This window comes from Medicago sativa, chromosome 4 (genome assembly GCF_051527215.1).
Source record: "Medicago sativa cultivar Bolivia chromosome 4, Bolivia_mono, whole genome shotgun sequence".
NCBI classification, from domain to species: Eukaryota; Viridiplantae; Streptophyta; class Magnoliopsida; order Fabales; family Fabaceae; genus Medicago; species Medicago sativa.
In genome coordinates, this window is record NC_140752.1 from 77,688,922 (window position 1) to 77,710,954 (window position 22,033).

The 22,033-nt window shown below is 36.0% G+C and overlaps 3 protein-coding genes across 3 annotated transcripts; 1 reads left to right on the forward strand and 2 right to left on the reverse strand.

Moving 5' to 3' along the window:
- The first annotated feature begins 4,796 nt into the window (after window positions 1-4,796).
- On the forward strand, window positions 4,797-10,372 carry LOC146932159 (proteasome subunit beta type-3-A-like). Its single transcript, XM_085703799.1, has 6 exons — window positions 4,797-5,003; window positions 5,095-5,202; window positions 6,177-6,266; window positions 8,284-8,368; window positions 9,430-9,524; window positions 10,092-10,372. The coding sequence occupies exons 1-6, from the start codon at window positions 4,813-4,815 to the stop codon at window positions 10,138-10,140; spliced, it is 618 nt and encodes a 205-aa protein (XP_085559925.1). The 5' UTR covers window positions 4,797-4,812; the 3' UTR covers window positions 10,141-10,372.
- Window positions 10,373-10,773: 401 nt separating this feature from the next.
- On the reverse strand, window positions 10,774-11,580 carry LOC146932160 (uncharacterized). Its single transcript, XM_085707729.1, has one exon. The coding sequence runs from the start codon at window positions 11,578-11,580 to the stop codon at window positions 10,774-10,776; it is 807 nt and encodes a 268-aa protein (XP_085563855.1).
- Window positions 11,581-16,416: 4,836 nt separating this feature from the next.
- Window positions 16,417-22,033, reverse strand: LOC146932161 (CDPK-related kinase 5-like). Its single transcript, XM_085703800.1, has 11 exons — window positions 21,055-22,033; window positions 20,413-20,543; window positions 19,778-19,819; window positions 19,468-19,576; window positions 18,342-18,420; window positions 17,953-18,249; window positions 17,757-17,869; window positions 17,545-17,652; window positions 17,401-17,463; window positions 17,143-17,310; window positions 16,417-16,993 (listed from the first exon to the last, which is right to left on the reverse strand). Exons 1-11 carry the CDS (start codon window positions 21,586-21,588, stop codon window positions 16,850-16,852), a joined length of 1,788 nt encoding a protein of 595 aa, XP_085559926.1. The 5' UTR covers window positions 21,589-22,033; the 3' UTR covers window positions 16,417-16,849.

Here is a 22,033-nt window from a genome sequence, read left to right on the forward strand (position 1 = left end):
TCTTCACTCCTTTATATAGAGGTGTGAAAGAGACGTTGTGAAATTGCCAGCACACCAAAGAGTCGTTGTTGAAGCTTGATCTTTCACCAATGATCTTTTGCCTGATTTGGTTGTTGTCCTATGAAGAACAAATTTGAAATCCATTCCTTATCCAAAGGAACATCTATGCAGGCGAGACCGTATTCTGGAGCTGTTTTCTTGTCTTGAAGTGCAGACACAAAACAGAGTAGTGGAGAACGTGGTTGTACAATTCGTACAAAGTACAATGTCAACGCTTTCGTCCAAATTGCAAACACACATCTTCAAACACCTTTGAAATGACCGTTGCAAGCTCCACTAATCCTTTGTTTGTGTTTTCGAATCCAATAGACAGCTTTTGCATTGATGATTCTTCAATTCTTGATTCTTTGCAAATCCAGTTGATATTCAGCTTCTGGTGAAATGGCTTCTGATGAGGCAGCTTCTGATGATGCAGCTTCTGATGATGCAGCTTCTGATGATGTGACTTCTGGACCTCTTGTCTTCAGGAGCACTATTCTTCAGGAGCGCTATTTCTTCAGGAGCGCTTTTTCTTCAGGAGCAAGTTGCCTTCAGGAGCGTCCAAGCTTCAAATTTTTGTTGTTTCCATAGCTCTTTATTTGCTCATTCAGAACCAATGATGATGTAACTTTATAATTATGGTCCTGTACACTTGAACAAATATTAGCTAATCCAATTTACAATTTTTAATACCTTGTTATCATCAAAACTCTTTAAAGTTTATTGTTAAACACATTTTGTTCCAACAAATCTTAGTATCCAGGTTCTTAGTGTGGTTATGATGCCATTCCTTCAAACTTGATTTCAGCAATTTCAATTTCTGTTGCAACACAAAACCGGCCCAACCAGTAATATTAAAAGAACCCCATTTTTCACGAACAAAATCATCGTAACCAGGAAAATCAGCCCAACATTTAATCATGCGTAATGGACGAGGTCCCCAGTTCGCATCATCAACATACAACATCAACGGAACATGGTCAGACAATCCTCTCTGATAAGCCACCTGAATACAATTTGGCCAAGCCACACACCACTTGTCAGACAATAAAAATCGGTCCAACCTACTCATTGAAACACCGTCACCTCTATACCAAGTAAACAATCTACCACAGATAGGCAAATCAATCAAAAAAGTATCATCTATGAATTTATTAAAACAGTCTGCATCCGCCTGTCTGAACACCACACCCCTACCCCTCCTTTCTTCAGTGCTGCGTACGGAGTTGAAATCACCACAAACGCATAAACAAACATCATTATTATTATTTACAAATGCCGTCAATCTCTCCCACAACGCCCTTTTTGCCACCAAATCACAAGGCGCATACACATTAACAATAACAAAATATTCTCCCGTCTGAATAATTGTGCCTTTAATAATCAAAGTATGACCAAAGCTCATCGAACACCAAACATCAATACGTGTACTATCCCATACCGTCACTAGACCACCAGAAGCCCCCAACGAAGATTGGTAAGAAAATCCATTAGGAGCATCTCCCCACAAAGATTTGACTAGCCCATCATCTATCACGGACAACTTCGTTTCTTGAATACACAACACAAACGGATGCTTCTCATTAACTAAACGGCGAATCTCACACCTCTTCTCTCCACCACCTAGCCCCCTCGCATTATAGGACAACACCTTCATTGATAACACACTCCACCCTACCTCCACCGACCCCTAACCCATCAGCACCCTCCATCAACACTCCCACGTCCCCCATCCACCTCTACCTCGTTACAACCACCCACAACACCCCTCCACTCTCTTCTCCCCGCCTTCGTCAATAAATTAAAACTATTAGAGGTATCACACTTATACTGTACCCCAACCACCTTGCCAATATCCTTCACATCTTCCGCCAACTTAGCCGGTTTACCATGTAATATAACCCAATTCTCCCAATCGTTATTAACTGAGGATGTGGAATTCTTAGAAGAATCAGAAGAAGATAAACCTGCTGCCCGGGAATGTTGTTTCCCTTTTCGAGCCTTTCTCATTCTTTCTTGTTTCTTCAGAATTTTTAAAATATCCTTACGATCATTCAACGGCATACGTGCTACTCTTTTCATAAAGGCAACTGAATGCTTCACACTGCCATCCTTCTTTTTATTAACGGCCTTCTTTAATAAAATAGGTTCATTTTGCAAGTTTGTAGCATGCTCAATATTATTTAAATTGGTAGATTTATCAATACAGTGAGACAACCAATCTAAACTCCATGGAATAGTACCTGCAGTGCTGAATGTGCCATCTTGTATTTGTTTGGGTTCACACCGAGTGGTAGGAACAGAAACTGAATTCAACGAGCGCTGAACCTGCTGCAAGACCGGTTGAGATGGCTGCAAAAAATCCTTCGTTCCGTCGTCTTTATGTAAATCAAGCTTCGGTGATGGAACACTTGTTAACTGAACCGTGTCCTTTTTTCCGCTATGTTGACACCACTCCTTACGTAAATCATCAACCAATTCATCCAACTCCCACTCCCCTTGAACCTCCTCTAAACCTGTATGAATATTAGGTTGTGATACCAATTCAGGCGAAGCCTCCGAGACCTCTTCCGTCAAAAAAGCGTCCTCCCCCAAACTACAGCCCCACTCCTCCACCAATTTGATTTCATACTTGCATCCGTCGATAAAAATTAAATCAAAACAATAGACATACAAATTTGAATGGAAAAAGTGCAACAAAATTTAGGATTTTGTTACCTCCTTTTTGTATTCCAGAACCAACTACATCCTCTTAATATACCATAAACAAATACATGTTACATCACATCTTCAAAATGACCCGGATCTTAAAATACACATAAATCACAAAAATGATTTAAAATCAAAACACGGATTAAGATTTATATTAACTTTCTTAAGTGGAACAGAGGTGAAATTATCACAACATCCTAACCTAATTCAACCTTTATATCCATTCCATTTCTTTCCATCAGCTTTCCCAACCTAATTCAAATTCACGGTAAAACTATATCGCTTCACAAAACTCACCACAACAACGGATCTGTTGCTTGGATTCTCTATCGTAAACCTCTCTCTGAATTCAGACCTAAAAATCACAAAACAAAAATCATCAGAATCAAATCGAACTTCAACAGAACAAATTCATAACGTAAACAATCACCCTTCGGTCGCCGTCTTGGATCCATCAATTTGTGCGTTCAACAAATTGATGCGTGCAAGCAAGTAACTCGCTTAAATGATTAAAGCAGAAAGAAAAAGAAATCGAAAAGGCCATGGTCACAGCAGCAGTGTCGCAGAGAGAAGGAGAGAGGGAGAGAACTGACCGTGCGGTAATACGTGATTGCATAAGGAATAGGGGGAGAGGGTTGGCGGTGGTGACGATGATAAGAGGAAGAAGAAGAAATGCGTGAGAGAAAGAGAGGAAAAATTGTTAGGTTTAGGTTTAAATTAGGTTTCGTAATTAAGATTTAGGTTAGGGTTAAAACAGGAATTTTAGTCATTAGGGTTTAGGAAAAATTAGGGCTTCAAAATTGGCTTGGGACAACTTTTATATATAGAATAGATAAAAAAATTGCTTAAATATGATTTTCGCCCCTGTAATATAGGCGTGTTTTGATTTTCGTCCCTGTCAAAAAAAAAGTTTGAATTACATCCCTGTAAATTTTTTTTTGTTTGAAAATGGTCCCTGACCCCACTGTTCAGCTGACTTGGCATGGTATTCGCCATGTGGCAGTTGCTGAATGTGCAACTTTTGCCACGTGGCGGTCCACATGATTAAAAAGTAAAAATTAAAAATAAAATTCTGAAAATTATTTATTTAAATTTAAAAAATCTGAAAATAAATTTAAAAATCATAAAAATAATCCGAAAAATTATAAAAAATTTCCGAAAAATCTGAAAATAAATTTAAAAATCATAACAAATTTCTGAAAAAAATCTGAAAATTATAAAATATTTCCGAAAAATCTGAAAATAAATTTTAAAATTATAAAAAATTTCCCAAAAAAATCTGAAAATTATAAAAAATTTCCGAAAAATCTTAAAATAAATTTCAAAAATCATAAAAAAATTTCAAAAAATAGATTTTTTAATTTGAAAATTATATATTAAACTTTTTTCGAAAAACAATGGCAATTATATTTTCTGAAAATAAATTATAATTTAATAAAAAAATCTAATTTCTTATTCTTTTATGAAAATTCTAATTTTTAAAAAAAATATTTTTTCAGAAATTTCAGAATATATAATATTCAAAAAAAATTAATTTTATATTGAAATTTATACAAAAAAATAAATTCAGAAAATTATTTTAATATTTTAAAATTTATTTTCAGAATTTTTAAATTTATTTTCAGATTTTTCGGAAATTTTTTATAATTTTCAGATTTTTTTGGGAATTTTTTTTATGATTTTTAAATTTATTTTCATATTTTTTAATTTTAAAAACAATTTTCAGATTTTTTAAAATATTTTTTTTAAAATTGAATATTACGTGGCACGCCACGTGGCAAAAGATGCACAGTCAGCAACTGCCACGTGGCCAAAACCTTGCCAAGTCAGCTGAGCAGTGGGGCCAGGGACGATATTCAAACAAAAAGAAATTTACAGGGACGTAATTCAAACTTTTTTTTTTGACAGAGACGAAAATCAAAACACACCTATATTACAGGACGAAAATCATATTTAAACCTAAAAAAAATACACTTTTTTGTCTTTTTCTTTTTTTTCTCTTCCTAAAGGCTTAAAAACCTTCGACTTAAAGCCCCATAGAAATTGAAGACCTAACAAACTATGTCGTCGATTTTGGACTACAACGGAAGTGCCCAAGTAGCCATGGTTGGCAAGAATTGCTTCGCCATTGCCAGCGATCGAAGACTCGGTGTTCAGCTTCAAACCATAGCTACCGATTTCCAAAGAATTTCCAAAATTCATGATAAACTCTTCATCGGTCTTTCTGGACTCGCCACCGATTCTCAAACACTGTAACTAACTTTCTCGCTTTTTTCTTGTTTTCTGAATCGTTTTCTGTTTTGGGATTTTCTAATTTTTTTTTTTTTTTTTTTGTGATTGAAGGTGTCAGCGTCTTGTGTTTCTGCACAAACTGTATCAGCTTCGTGAAGAACGTGATATGAAACCGGAGACTTTTGCTAGTTTGGTCTCTGCTATGCAATACGAGAAACGGTATTGTGATTTTCTGATTTAGATCTCGATTTTGTTTAGGTTTATTTTTGTGATGTGAATTGAATGATTTGGTTGAATTAGGGAAATTTATGTGATGATTTGTGAATATTACAGATGGACCAAGATTAGATCAAATTTATGACTTTTATAATCATAATCTGTTAAAAAAATGATTTTTTTTTTTTGTATTTTGACTTTTTAATGTGTGACACAACCCTTAGAACTTGGTGTGATGCCGACGATAATTTTCATTGTATATTAGTTTTGGAAGTAAAGGGATTGGGTTGTTAGTTAGGTTGCAACCACATTATAAAGGTTTTGGACTCCTCTGCAACCAAGTTGCTATTTTAACTGCGGCTTTATCAATATTAAGAGTTGCTGCGGAACTGTGAGATTAACCTCGTTTTTAAATCTTGGCGAAGTGCATCAGGGTAGTATATGGTAGGCTGGTTAGAACAGAACAAAGCTCGTATGTTCGATTCATATGAAGAGTAAAACAGAACTAGACATAAGGCAGAAAAATAGTACATTTTAGTTCAATTAAGGAGGTGGAATGTAAAACAGAACTAGACATAAGGCAGAAAAATAGTACATTTTGGTTCCAATTAAGGAGGTGGAATGGAAGAGAGTAGAACTGACTTTATAGACTTTTTCTTATTTTGTCTTGCTTTCTGCCAAATGCTATCTAAATCCAAACAACTTGTAGTGTATCGACATTGGTGCATTTGAGGACTGGTCGTTTTAATTGATCATAATGAATTTTCTATCTGTTTTGCTGATGCATATAGACCAGTAACTTGTTGAAATTTAAACCCTCTGAAATGCTATGTTTCTTCCTTTTGGTTGTTTACTTTACATACCTGATTACATCATAACAATTTCGAATAAACTATAATATTGTATGCACTTTTTTTTATGTTTACAAATCACTGTGTTGAAACTTTAAAAACAATATGCTTTCCTTTTCTTTTTAGGTTCGGTCCATACTTTTGCCAGCCTGTAATTGCTGGATTAGGGGATGATGACAAACCATTCATTTGCACAATGGACGCGATTGGAGCAAAGTAAGTTGAATCGTTCTACTGTTCATATATTATCTTGGAGTGGGAGGTTTGCTTTCCTTAAAGTTATAAATATCGAAAAAAAAATTTAGTATTAGTATAGATGAAAAATTAAAGATTATTAATTGTTTTTAGTATTAAATACTATTATACTTAAATACTTTTAATGTTAAAATATCATATTGTTCAAAAAGAAATATTAAAATACCTTAAATAATATACTTAAACATTATACTTAAATACCATAATACCTAAACATTATACTTAAATACCATAATGCTAAAAAAAAAAAATACTAAAATACCTTAAACAACGTACTTTTTTTTGTTTTTGATAAGCCAAGAGCAAAATGACATTAAAAAGAATAGTGTCCAACTAAGTTGGAACACTACTCTAATATGTTGTCGGTTGCTCATATATATATTATTAAAAAAAAAGAAGGAAAAATTACATAAAACTGGGGGACACAAAACTTGACCCAGTCAACAACCCTAACGGGCAAAAATAAAATAAAATAAAAAATCCACAAAGTGGATCCAACCCTAAACAAATCTAACAATTAAGCGCGGGTCTAAAGTTTGACAAATGAATCGATCGTCAACACAAAATCGGATCACGTGCCATCAACTCCCTGCAACGGCAGCAAGCATTGACGGCTCTTTCGAAAAAACTGCATCGTCCTCCTCCTTGTCTCTCTCTCTCTCTCTCTCTCTCTCTCTCTCTCTCTCTCCTGCAACTCGTCGGAAACAACCTCGAAAACACCAAAACTCGCCGGAAACAACCTCCAAAACACCAAAACTTGGAACCTGCTATCGACCCGCTCCGCATTCTCCAAATGCGCTGCGCGGTGGCGTTGTGACGCGGCAGTCCAGTTTTGGCCGCTCCGCGCCGCGATAGCGCTGGGAGCGGCCGCGTTTGACAACAGAGCTTCGAATAGTTGTGGGCACTGTGTACTCACAGTCACAGCCTGTTGGTGGCAAATATATTGGGTTGTCAAGCCATTTCTCACCTCAATCGCCTAAATTAAAGAAGTGGTTTACTTCTTAAGAAGATCCCCTAAACTAAATAGGAAGAGGTGTACTTCACAAAAAGGGGCCAATGACTTTGCTCCTGACCATGATATTCCTCATGACACTTTATTGGCGCTTCGTTACCAGTGGCCGCTTCTAGAGCCTTTTCCCAATTCACAGAGCCCCAACGACGAAGGACAGCTTTGCTTCATATCTTTGTTTTTCTTCTTTTGCTTAGGAGATGGATGATTTGTTATCCTTCCTTCTTTGCATAAATTTTTCTGTTTTATTTATGATTTTGTTCTTTTATTAAAAAAAGAAATAATGGTATTATACATAGAAATCACATGCGTTTGAGATGTGTAGTTTATAAAAATCTGCTTGTCAAACTTTGACGTCCAAGTTGTTATTGAGATAGCACTCACGCTGAAATATACTCCTCCGTTAAGCTTTGAAAAATAATGCTTTTAACAGTTTACGCTTCATATTTTTTTGGTTTTTTATTTTTTTTCAGATGCTATATTTAGCTTTTGATAAAGCTCTGAAACAATTTTTGAGAAGTTACTATAATAATGTGTAAATATGTGTTATTGTTAAAAAAAAAGTGTAAATATCTTTTGTGCATCATTATTCAATAATTGCCAAGCAAGAAAAAAAAATGACCCTGCCCCGCCCACCACACACACACACATTTATACCTCATGTTAATCCTTTGATCTGAAAATATTTGGGATTGTATGTTGTTTTGAAAGTTCCTTTTATGCAAAATATTATTCCCCTCAATTTTTAGAATAATCTAAATCAGTGTTATTGATGGCGGACAGCCAAAAATGTCATTTCAAGCCGCCGTAAAACTCTGTGATGCCGCCATCCTTAACAAATTGGACATGGTGGTTGTCAATCGGCCACCATGGCACTGATCTTTGACAACACTAATCTGAATGTTATATTTTATATATATAAGCTGCATTTATGAGATTCTAACTTATTTTATATTTTTGTATATACAGAGAACTTGCAAAAGACTTCGTTGTTGCTGGAACTGCGTCCGAGTCTCTGTATGGTGCTTGTGAATCGATGTTTAAGCCTGACATGGTTTGTCCTAAAGTTTAACTTGTTTTGTCTTTTACTTCAACTTTTCTGTGATTTTTTGCGTATTAGTGCAGTCATGTCTGTTTTTCACTTGTTTTGGTAGTGTTTTACTAACAAGAAAGCATATATCTAAACAGACATGCCTTTAAGACTACATGCTTCTTAAATTATATTGAACATCATCCATGTATAGCAAATTTCTCTACACCCTTGGTATCTGTGGGTGAAGGCATCAAGCCTTCATCATGAGGTGGTTTCCAAGAAATCGGGGATTCTGGGTTGTATCTTCATTTTATGGTTTTGATGGAGCCTGTAAGATCATATAACGAGGAGCTGGTTGTAGGAGAGGAGCAAGCACCCCCCACCCCACTCCACCCCACCCCACCACATGGATGGAAGGGGTTCCACCACATTGAAAATTGTCGAGGGAAAGGCACTTGGTTATGGACCTGCACCCTGTGGTGCTGGTTTAATTTCCAGCCCAAGGTTTCCAAATAAAAGACATGTTATTCTGCTTTTACTGTTCAGGCTTGGACACAAGCTGGCTCCAAGCATGAGGATTTGATGCAGGTGTGGGGGATATTTCTTAAACAGGAAGAGCACACTTCGTTCCAGGGCATATCTCGGTGGGTAACTACAAAGCTCAACCACTAAGGACCAGCAAGTGCTGAGTTCTGCCCTATCTCATTCGAGCAGTTTAAGAGTTTGAGCTACATTCTAGGGCCACATGCAAGTTCTATAGGAAGATCGACGATTGTACTGCTGGGCAAAAAGCAACAAGCAGAAAAGATCAGGGTTAATTTAAAATAGTTATTGGGTTACAAAAATGTAAGAGTAATGTGCAATGTCCGAGAGTGGAAGTGAGACGTTCTTTAGGGTAAAGGGAATCTGAGATTCAAATAGAGGAAGCCATTCGACCATTTTGCGGTTGTTTCTTCAGCAACAAAGTTTTGCATTATTTCATACCCCATGATTTAGCTTAGCTTGATATATTTTCTTAACATCGTTTCTCCATGTTTGCCAAAAGGGAAGCTTATGATTTTTGTGCTTGGTTTCTTATTCAGGAAGCTGAGGAATTGTTTGAGACCATCTCCCAAGCACTGTTATCATCTGTAGACCGTGACTGTCTTAGTGGCTGGGGTGGACATGTCTATGTTGTGTAAGTTTATAAATTAGCTTCTTCTTTAGTTGTTTGTTATTGGGGATTATTGAATTGTCATAAGTTTTTCTTTTCATGCACTAGTCAATATGTGTTCACTTTTTATGCACTAGTTCATCTTACAAGCCACTAGGTTGGACAAACGACTTTTGCCTTGGCATGTGGAAAATCATTTTGACAAAACTTCACGATGAAAACAATTTTTGTATATATTCATGCATTTTTCATAAAAATTGTAAGATAAAAAATATTAATGTGTATGGCATCTTTTTAAGTTCAAATGATTTTTTTTTAAATAATAATGATAATACAAACTAAAAGTGAATTAAATAATCATAATATTATTTTTATTAATTAGGATTGGTTTGATCTCATAATATTAAATAAATAATTAATTTATTTTAATATAAAATCATATTTTTGATCTCTTAAGGCAAGTTTTTAAAAATTAAATTGGAAATTACTGATTTGCTTTGATTAATAATAATGTAAATTATGTTTTGTAAAATGTCAAACCTAAACTTTTATCATAGTGGCTTATTGGTCCTCAAATTTTGTTTGCTGCAGCACTCCAACAGAAGTAAAGGAAAGGATTTTGAAGGGAAGAATGGATTAAGTTTTAAGCCATCTGGTCAAGTATTTCAAGTTCACTATGGATAGTGATAAATATTTATCTTGTATTTTATGTAGCAGTTACTAATATTGGTGATAAGCATGTGTCCCATGTTTTTCTTTATATTTATTGTGGACAAATGTTGTGTTATTCATCAATGATATTTTTTATGTATCATGGATAAATATGTCTCCCGTGCTTTTTTGATATTTATTAGTGGAAAATATTTGCTTCATGTTTGAATGACTTTTTTTTTTTTTTTTTTAAAATAACAAAGGCTTATATTAATTCAAAATTTCAGAGGTGTGCAAAGTAGCAATTGTTTGAGGGATGTCCTCAACCCAAACTCTTTGCCTAAAACTGAAGAGACGCCTAAAACTGAAGAGACAACAGTCAAATCTAGTCTTTATAGTTAACATTTCATTAACCATTTTTCCAACATAAGTCCTATTGTTTCTAATCTCTCTCTTCAGAAGCTTTATCACCGTCTCGTTATCAGATTCAAAAATGACTCGCCGGAAGCCACAGTCCAACGCAAGCTGCATCGTTTTAAGAACAGCAAAGGCTTCTGCAGAGCCTGCATCATCGAAATCATCGATCTGCCAAGTCGCAACTGCCATGTCCAGACCTTGTTCATCACGAATTATAGCACCAAGTCCCCCAAAAAGCCAGATCTCGCAAGCTAGCATCACTGTTCGCCTTCAGGAAGTTAGGATCCGGCTTGATCCAACGGCGAGGAGGCGGGTGGCTGCCGGAATGGTTCCTGGTGGAGTGCCGATGCTCATTGCAATGGTGAATTCCACATGCGAGTTGCTGCTGGCTAGAAGGACGAAGAAGAGTTGCATGCATAAATTCCTCGATGCTATTAGCTGCTAGACGGATGATCTCGTTTTTAGTTATGAATCTCTCTTCAAATATCATTGTGTTTCTGGCATACCAAATGTGGTAAATAATAGCTGCAATCTGAATGATAGTGTGTTCATCTTTAGATGTAATCATATGGTGAAGCCACTCAATTACATCTATGTTAGGTTGCTTAGGTATTCGAATAGATAGATTGGATCCGAACCATGTTCTGGAAATAAAAGGGCAGGTCATAAAAATGTGAGTGGCTGTTTCAATTTTGCCGTTGCATCTAGGGCAGAGAGGGGATACACGAATGCCCCTTTTAGAGAGCTCGGACCGCACAGGGAGGGAGTTGTTAAGGACCCGCCAAAGAATCATTTTGTGCCTGGGTATAGTATGGAGCTTCCAAATGATATCCCAGATAGGGTTAGTAGTTGAGCTGATAGTAGGCTGAGTAATAGGTTCTTTTTTCCAGTTCTGGAGGGCCTTGTAGCCTGACTTGACCGAGTAGTGTCCTGTGGGCTCGTACATCCACATGAGCTCATCCTCCTCCTTGATGTTAATGAGAGGTAGCTGTTCAATATGAATTTTATCCATGGGGTAAAAATTGGTATCCAATATGCCTTTATCCTAGCTATTAGAATCCCTATCAATCAAGTCTTGAACCAGCCAAATATTTGGAGAATTCACCTATTGTGTCATAGGTCTGAAATTTGGTTGGAAAGGAAGCCAATTATCGGTCCAGATATTGACTTTAGCCCCATTACCTATCCTCCTGCAAGTACCTCTTAGAATGGCATTGATGGAGGAGTGCAAACTTCTCCAGGAAAAACTGGGGTTGTACCCAACAACAACTTGTAAAACATCTGAATTAGGGAAGTATTTTGCCTTAAAACACTTGGCAATGAGGAAAGCTGGATTGGTATGCATCCTCCAAATTTGTTTGGCCAACATGGCCAAATTGAAATCCCTAAGAGACTTGAACCCCATGCCACCATCATGTTTAGTGTTGAACAACTTATCTTTATGAATCCAATGAATTTTCCGGTTGGAACCTGAATTTCCCCACCAAAAGTTACAAACAACTCTTTCAATTTTATCACAAATCCCCTTAGGTAGTAGGAAGCAACTCATGATATATGTGGGAATAGCCTGGGCTACTGCCCTAATTAAGACACCCCTGCCTTCAAAAGATAGGCTTTTTTCCTTCCAACCTTTGAGCTTAGACTATATCTTATCCATAATAAAGCTAAAATCTTGTTCCTTAGAGCGCCCAAAGTGTGTAGGCATTCCCAATTATTTATTAATGTTAGCACTGATTTTGACCGGAAGTTTATCTTGAAAAATTTGTTTATCCTCCATGCTGATATTGGGGCTGAAGAACATTTCTGACTTGTCAAGGTTAACCTTTTGTCCTGAGGCTGCTTGATATTGGTCCAAAATAGCTTTTATAGCTTGCCCCTCTTCTGGTTTTGCCTTGCAAAAAAGAATACAATCATCAGCATAGAGTAAATGAGATATTGGGGGGGGGGGGGGGGGGGGGGGGTTGGTAGCAATAGAAACACCATGAATGTGCCCTTCCTCTTGAGCCTTAGAAATTAACCCAGAGAGGACTTCAGCACATATAATAAAAATGTAAGGGGAGAGGGGATCTCCTTGTCTGATGCCTCTATAGGGAATGAATGTGTCAGTAGGTTGGCCATTTATAAGGATCGAAAAAGAAACAGTTCTAATGCAATTCATTATAACATTAATAGTGTTGGGAGGAAAACCCATAGATCTCATAGTGTTCTCAATAAAATTCCATTCAAGGCTATCATACGCCTTAGCTATGTCCAACTTAATGCCAACAAAGCCATTGTCTTTCTTTCTAGGTCTCTTTATATAATGGAAAGTTTCAAAAACAATAAGTGTATTATCTGTGATAAGTCTTCCCGGAAGGAAAACACTTTGTTGGTCGTTAATAATAGACGGTAAAACTGATTTGATCCTATTAGCCACAGTTTTTGTTACAATTTTGAGGATAACATTGCAAAGGCTAATGGTCAGAACATCATTATTGGCAAGATATTATCTGATAAAGCTATACCTATCCAAGTTCTACACAATACTTTCACTGTTATTTGGTGCAATCCACAAGGATTTAAGATTAGCGAAATTGAAGGAAGGCTCTACCGGATTAAGCTTGATAAAAAAGAAGATATCCAAAGGATTTTGAAAGGAAACCCTTGGGTTATACGCAATATACATGATGACTTGATGTTTCGGGTGAAGATGTGGTGTCAATCTCACTTGTGTGATTTTGCTTAATCAAATATGATGATTCAACCCATTGCATGATCTCTCTAAACTCTGAACATCATGATGAATTATTTTATTTTTTTAGTTTTTGGATGTCATTTGCTAAAAAAATTATATTTAATAATTTTTTTGGATGTCGTCCATTTTCATTCAATTTTTTATCTAACCTTTATTATTACAAATACCTTCACTTTTGGTCTTTGGTGGGACCTCACAAAGGAAAAATACGGATGTGTTATGCTTAATTAACAACGTATATGTTTATTAGACATTTTAAAATAATGAGATATTTGTTTAATTGAATATATTTTTTTGGTGAATTACTCATAAATGTCCAACTCCTTCAACTAACCTATAAATGTATTGGTAACTCACTTTACTCTCAACACCTCCACAGACAAAACACACTATTTTTTTCCCTTATCATTTCTCTCACGTTAATTTTTTTTCATATTCTTTCTTTTTCTAATTTTCTCTCTTTTCATGAAAGATAATAAAATCACCATCAACACATTTTTTTTATCATGTTGTGTCTTTGACTGACCTTATTTAACTACGTCATCAAATCATAGATATAAAGAATGTCATAATTAAGTAAGATATGATAATGTTTCAATTAAGACTTAAAGTTCTACATTGGTTGCAACTTGCAAAAGTAGATATTGAAAAACATATAAGTAATGACCAATATATCTAATGCCTTAAGGTTTTGGGTGATAGTGTGGTGTCAATCTCACTTGTGTGGTTGCTTAGACTAATATGATGATCCAACCGATTGTAGGCTCCCTCGTAACTCCAAAAGTAAATAAGTCCTTAAATAAGACATTTTTAAAAATATATATACCTTAAAAAAAATTACTTTTTTTCTTATAAATAAGGCCAAAGTAATTTTTGAAACTTTTCTTATAATAAGGACATGATGAAGTATATTATAGAAAGATACCGAGAGTCCATCTTCTCTTAACCACTTCTCCTGCTAAAATCTTGGTAAAGAATAGCATTACAAAATTATTCTATAATTGTTGTTTTTGACTTCGTGACACACCTTAAAGTGTTTGTGAGATTGAAAAGTTACTTGTAAATCCTCTTCCCTTAGCTTTCTCTATGATCTCATTCAAAAGGTGGAAAAAGAAGAAAGGGGAATCATCAGAAGATTAAAATAAAAAGAAATAAAAAGTTGAAGAGAATGACGAAAAAAATCATGTGAAAATTCTATAAGAGTGAATCGATGTAAATAACACAAATAAGGTATGGTGAATAGATAATTTAGCTCAGCTGCATTCTCTGCGAGGAGAGAATTATTTCTCTGACTGAATTATCAAACGGAACATTATTGGTTTATGGAAGAGGATTTGGAATGTTCCTGTCCCAAAAGTGCTCAGAATTTCCTGTGGAGATCTCAGTTTAGCTGAAGATATCCTTCCAACAAGAAGAAACTTAGGAAAAAATGGCATTAACTTGGATGAGCTGCACTCTTTGCAACACATCATAGTAACCAGATGTAGAACTAAATTACAGGATTTTTGAATTTGTATGTAATGCCTCTTGTCTTTTAGATAAGGAGTACTAATGTACTAACATTAGATTTGAATTATATGTTTCAGACAAATTTAACTGAACTCTAATGGCAGAGCTTCATTTTTTTGCCATTTGGGTTCTTTTTACATCATTTTCCCCTTGTCGAGATTAACTGGTTTGCTGAAATTTCAGACAGAAAATAGTTCTGCAAGATTTTGCTTGTGTTATTTTGATTACAAAATAAATTTGCAAACTCATGTTTTCATAGTTTGCTTTTAATTGTCTGAAGAAGTTTATAGCAGCATTAATACTCGGTAGATTGCTGCCTGAATGTCGAGCTGTTCTAATGTATTGTTAACTTGGTTTTAGCTTCATTTTGGCTGCACATAATGCACGAGCAGATAACAATATACCGAAGTTATTGGTGTTTGGTTGTGATGCAAAGTTATTGAATTTGAAGTTGCACACCATATTTTGAAAGTCAATTCAGCATGGAATTGCTCAAGGTGGCAAGATCAGAATGAAATATTCTCAGGGTTAAAAAAAAATTATAGAAAGGGGATCACAAATTTAGAATCACGTGCAATTTAGTTCCTCTTTAAGCTGCACCTTATGTATTTATCCTCTTTCATTGTATTTTTACTCTGCAGCAAATTATCAATATCTCTATTTTTGAGACGTCCTGAGGATATGCTTATTTGGCATTGGAAGAAGGATGGAAATCATTTGTTAGACACCGTGTTTCTGTCTCTGAATTATCAAATGGTAACTGTATTGGTTTATAGAAGAGGATTTGGAATGTTACAGTCCCAAAAGTGCTCAGAACTTCCTGTGGAGATTAGCCAAAGATATCCTTCCAACGAGAAGAAACTTCAGAAAAAATGGCATTTACTTGGATGAGCTGCATTCTTTGTAACACATCTTTGGAAAATATTGATCAATTATTTATGCCATGCCCCCTCCTGGGTATTGATATTACTAATCAGATGGATATTCAAACTTGGATGTTGTATTGGCTATCAGCCTCCAATGTCCTGGCTCAACAATTGTTCAGCGTCTCTTTTGGCTGATTTGGAAACACAGGAACCAAACTGTTTTTACCTAAGATGTCTTTGATCCCGTTGGGGTTGCACAAAGTGTATCTCTCTTTGTGGAGGAGTTTAAACAAGCCAATCCTTTTCCTAAAATACATACAGAAGCCGTTGCAGTGCCTACGCAGGCTTCTTCCCCCCTGAATCGACGTGGATGCTGAGTGTTTTGCTGATGGAAAACTGGTTGGGGTCTTGTGGCTAGAAATTCTTCTAGCCTGGTGATGTTTGCGGCTGCAACAAAGGCTGACTGGGATATCTATGTCCCTGCCAATGGAAGAGTGTACGGGTCTTTGGCGGTGCCTTGCTTTGACCGAGGAACAACATTTCGCTAACCTCTCCATTGAAATTGACGCTGAGGCACTGTTTACTGTTTATGCCTCTATGGAGCTCCTATGTTTGCTGAGATTAAGCTCATAATTTTATATTTAGATTGTCTTTCTATGTTGGTAAATGATAGGGTTGTTAGTAGAGTTTGTAATTCAGTGGCTCATAGCTTTCGAGTGAGTTGTATATCCGACCGGAATGAACAAAGGTGCAACAATGTATACTTATTTCCACATAATTAGATTCTAAGAATGTTAAATTAGTACACTCAGGTGACAATACACAAATACAAAAAAAGAGTAGAAATTATAAGACTTTCAAATGTAAAATGTATATAAAAGCATTCGTTAAGATAAGTGACACTAAATTATTCCCACCCATCAAGGCAAAGCTAATTCTAAACCTACGATTCATATCTTAAGCCACGGTTCTGTAGACTATTTTACAATTTGAGCGCCTTCAAAAGAATCATTTTGCATTTCATAATGAAACTATACTTTAATGGGCTATGCTTGCGATGGCTTCAGATGCCGGTGAGACAAATCATCAGTTGCAGTACAATAGACAAATTTAAATATGATTGATCCGCATAGCAGAGAAAATCCAGCATATCCACATGCATTTGCTTTACATCATAACTGAACCTTTGGAAGGCTTCGGCTAGATACACCATGCAATAATTTGACAAACCCAAGAAAGCTTAGCTTCCCATCTGTGTGGCGTATCCAGTCATGAAGAACAACATGAACAGGGATCGATGGACCAAGTCCAAGTTCCTATAAAACATTTTTTGAAGAAATATGGTGGTGATTAGCCATGTATACTGATGATTTAATATATAGCGTAGTTATAAAGTATAAACAAAATAGGTGTAAATGTGGTATTATGTATAATAATAACTATGGCTGAAGAGCTTTTAACTTACTGAAGCTAGTTCTTCAATGACAATTGCCCTGTTTCCATCTTTCTCAAAAAGTTCATATGCACAGCGAGCATGTTGTTCCCAACGATCAAGAGCTTCGAGTTGATGCACACTTAATGCAGCCGCACAAAATTCTTCAAAATCCATCCTTCTATATTGTAATGAACTCAGCTGTAATAAAAGGGAAATAGCAAGAACATGTGAGACAACAACCAGTCAAACTAATTCGGAATCTACAATAATAGAAGAAGGTATTATTACCGAGGAAAGAAAATCAGTGATACGAGACTCTTTCATGGCATCTGTTGCATATTTCTTCAAAGCCTGCCCAGAAAAATATGAATGAGAAAACTTGTGGAATCTGACAAAACAATAAACTTCTTACAAGTTGATATGGAAATCGACCTTGTTAATGTTCTCCAAGGATATGCTGCCGTTTTTGCTTGGTTCCAATAACGCAAATTGCTCCCTCAGATAATAGAGTTCATCAGCAGTTAAAGTCTTGGATAAAGCCTGCCAACGAAATGAGTATAAATTTACTAATACAATTAAAAACCAAAAACGGTAATTTTCATCACAAATTGCATTCTAGTGTATTTAGAAACCAAAATACTCACCCTTAAGGCAGCCTTACGCAAGGATGACGATCTCATATATGTCTTCATGAGTTTGAATATTAAAATATCAAGCGGAACTTTTACATCATTGTAATTACGTATCCAAGGATGACCTGCAAGCACAAGATTATTGTTCGAATCTCAAGAAATGTCCTATTAGAATCTCGTTTATATTAGAGGTGACAAGAAAACTTACTCAGAGCCTGAGCAGCAGATATTCGTTTCCGAGGGTCCTTATTTAGTAGGCGTTTGACAAAATCTTTTGCTTCTGAAGATAAGGATGGCCAGGGACCTTCGTCAAAGCCTGGATCAGCTTTCAAAACTGCCCTAAAAATGCCTGATTCCGTTCGAGCCCAAAATGGGCGACTGCCACATAATAGAATATATGCTATCACACCTATACTCCACACATCAGCTTCTGTACTGTAAGATCTATGGAGAACTTCAGGAGCCACATAATATGCACTTCCAACAATGTCATTAAGCCTTTCATCTGTATTACATGACAAAATAATTAAGAAAATTGCTGAACTCTCGTGAGGAAAAAGATACTCATACCAAAACCAAGGGCTTGTGAAGAAAAACCTGGTCTGACAAAATCTGATAACCCAAAGTCTATAGCTTTTAACTCAGAACTTTCATCCTTTGTAGTGTACAAAAAATTCTGAATAAGAGAACGCAAGGGGGGTTAGACAATATGCAATCAATTCAAAATTGAAATCCATATTCAATAATTCAATTTAAACTTGAATGAATTGTTTATATATACAATACAAACAACAAGTTTTTCCAGCAAAAATTAATTCTTGATATTTTTTTGTTTCTAGAGTTTAAACATATATAAATAAATTCAGTAAGTTTTTTATAATACAAAAATAATGCTAGTCTTCAGCTGACTGGACATGGAATTTGTCATTTTATTTATCCTAGCACCTCTGACAAGGAAGCTAGTTTCTAGCGTCCAAGTGACCGGACATGGAATTTGTCATTTTATTTATCCTAGCACCTCTGACAAGGAAGCTAGTTTCTAGCGTCCAAGTGACCGTGAACTAAATGAAACTGCATAAGGATGATATTGACCAATATATCATAAGGATGTGTTTCATTTGCGAAACAGTATGTACTGGACAAAATAGTACAGGACAAGACAAAACTTCAAGAATTATGTTGGAAAATAAAAAAGGGCATTTTTTATAGTCTGTACAATGGACAAAAATTTGTCAAGTTTGTCCCGTTCCTTGCTACCTGTTTTGTCCCGTCCCATGACCAGTTTCTAAATCAAACAATGTACAAAAAAAGTTGTCCAGTCCCCTTTTATAACAAATCAAATGTATAAGTAAACACGCACATATGGACAACTGTTAAAAGGAAAGAAAATATATCAAATTAAAGTTTATTGAGAAATTCCAAGTCCAGTCAGCTGAAGACTAGCTGACTGATTTGCAAAGACGACTCATGTTGAAAAGTTGGTAAGCTTTATCGAATGTTTTAGAACCCGTGCCAGCGACATAAAGCGATAAGAAAAGATGAGTGACCTTATAGGCTTATATCAGATCTAAAGTCAGTACCATGTCCCTGCAACACATGAATGATGCAGAGGCAAAGGCTTTTTGTTTGAAGGGAGGGTAAAATTAAGATATTTAAATATGATTAACTATAGCGGACTCTGAGACATTAACTATCTGAAAGACAAATGAAAGAATATGCTCACCTCAGGCTTAAGATCTCTGTGCACCACACCCTGAAGATGACAAAATGCAACAACATTTAGTATTTGTACCATGACAGCCTTGGCATCATCTTCTGAGTATTTCCCTCCTCTGAAGAAGCAATAAATCATGTGGCTAGTAAGTGGCAAGGTTTAATTACTAAGTCAATTTTTATTATTGAAATAACGCCGCTAACACGGCTATGATGGCCGCTGCTCACTTCTGTGGTGAGACGGTGCATGTGGGGGAGGTCACCCACTGCACTGCGCCGATAGCGGCTCTATTTCATGCTATCGACAACATAATAATTACCTTGATAGTATCATGTCTAAGAGCTCTCCCCCTTCACATAACCTGAAACGTCGATAGTATCCAGTTAATTATGAATATGGTATATAAACAAAAAATTCTCAAAATCAGCATGCATTCAAATCAACAAATAAATATTAAACCTAATAAATCACCTTGGTGTCACTATATATGGGGATTTATATGCTCTAGAAACAAATATTAAACTTAATCTCTTTAACAACTTTATGTGAAATATTAATTTAACAAATCCAATAGCTGAATCATTTAGTTAGACGCGTCAAATTTAGATACAGTGTGCAATCTAACAGTCAATACTTGCTATTTAAAAGTATATTACTCAATGAAAAAAGCTGTATGATTAAGTATCAATTGCTTCTTATATTTCACGACTGTTTGTAGACTCAATCTACTTAATAAGAACGTCCAATCCACTAGTTGAATTGATGAAATCTAGTTAAATTGATGAAACTAAATGTTTATACGAAGTTATTTAACAAAGAAAGTTTAAAAAGACTTGTTAGCTGAAGTGGATATAATGTATGTATAGTTACGTACATACATTTCTTAACTAGGATGTGCATGCAAAGCACTACCAAAATCAAAATTGAAAAGGAAACAAACGCTCTCAAACTTACTCCATTACAATGTAGACATTTTCTTGGTCTTCAAATGCATCGTAAAATTTTACCAAATTGCTGTGCCCGTTCAAAGCTCGCAATATTTTGACCTCTCTTCTCACATCTTCAATTGCAATTGCTGTTGTCATCTGGCAACAAAACACTTAAAATGAATATGTAATTACGGAGTATAGAAAATTCCAAAATATAGTCACAATAAACAATATCGTCCAAATTCCAAGGCAAATTCAATTCCTATACTCTTTATTCCTCAAGTTCAACTCCAATAAGTTTGATCAACATCAATCAGCAAACTATTAGATCAAGCTCAGAATAAGAGTACTAATCGAAGCTGATCTACTCTATTTTCACCAAAAAACACATAAACTAACACTTCATTCCAAGTCCTAGAGAAACATTTCCAAACAAACAATCCTCAACAGCATATCCTTAAACACAAGTAACCAGAAAACAACCTAAAACCTCAAAGTTTATCAAGCAAATAATATATGAATCACCAAAATTAAAACGAATTCCAAGCCTATAACAATATTCCAAAGCATACCAAGTGATTCATCAAAGTATCAACACTAAACAAATACAATTTTAAGTTCATGATCAGCTAGAAATAATCATAGAAGGTAAAAGAACAGAATCAACCTTTGCTTTAGGAATCACTTTCACAGCCACTTGTTGACCCTTAAACTCACCCTTTTTGAATTTAGCAGCAGAAGTATACCCAAAATGCCCCCTACCCACTTCTTCCCCAACCTCCAACTTACTACTAAAATCCTTTGAAAACCCAAATCTCTTGTCCAAATCCCCGGCACCCTCCTCTCCGTCTTCCGGTATCGCCGCGGCTTCCTTCTTCCCTTGTCTCCTAGCCAACACAGCCCTTATATGCTTCGCCGGAGACGGCGGTGGAAAGGGTCGCCGGAAAAACCTCCTCGGCGTCGAGTTCCGGCTTCTTTCACTCGCCGGAGTCGACGGAGTGGACGGAGACTTCTTCAGAAACCGAGCTGGACTTGGACTGTAAAACGGAAAAAACGGAGACTTTTTTCCGGCGATGACGTCATCTTTCCGGTTACCGGTGTAGGGACTTTGTGGGGTCTGTGGGATTTGTGTTGGGTCAGTTTCCGTTTCTCTAAGGGCATATGGGTTTGGTTTCTGTGGCTTTGAAGTGCAACCCCCCATTGTTGAACGATCGCAGAAGCTTGAAAGCTGAAACTACTGAATCATTACTCGTCGCATTGCAAAAATAGTTTTCTGGGTCTTGTTATTTTCTGCTTAAGATTCGAGCTTTGCAAAAGTTTTAAAATGGGTTGAAAAAAAAAATTGAGATAGGTTGAACTATAAGTGGATTTGTTTAGGTGTAGAAGAAGAAGAAGAAGAAGAAGAGATTGGAAAGTTTCACGTGACACGTGTCATGCACGTGAGTATTGAGTTTTGGTTTTGGTGTTCATTGAATTTGGAAAGTGAAAAGAGGAGAGAAAATGGTTATGGGATTGAAAATGATGATGGTGGTGAAGAGAATAGTGAAGCAATAGGTGTGAAGATGGAAAAGGGGGATTATTGTAATTGTATTGTTGCCACAGATTTGGCTACATATTGTTCCCCCATTTGACTGAAGGCCAAGAAT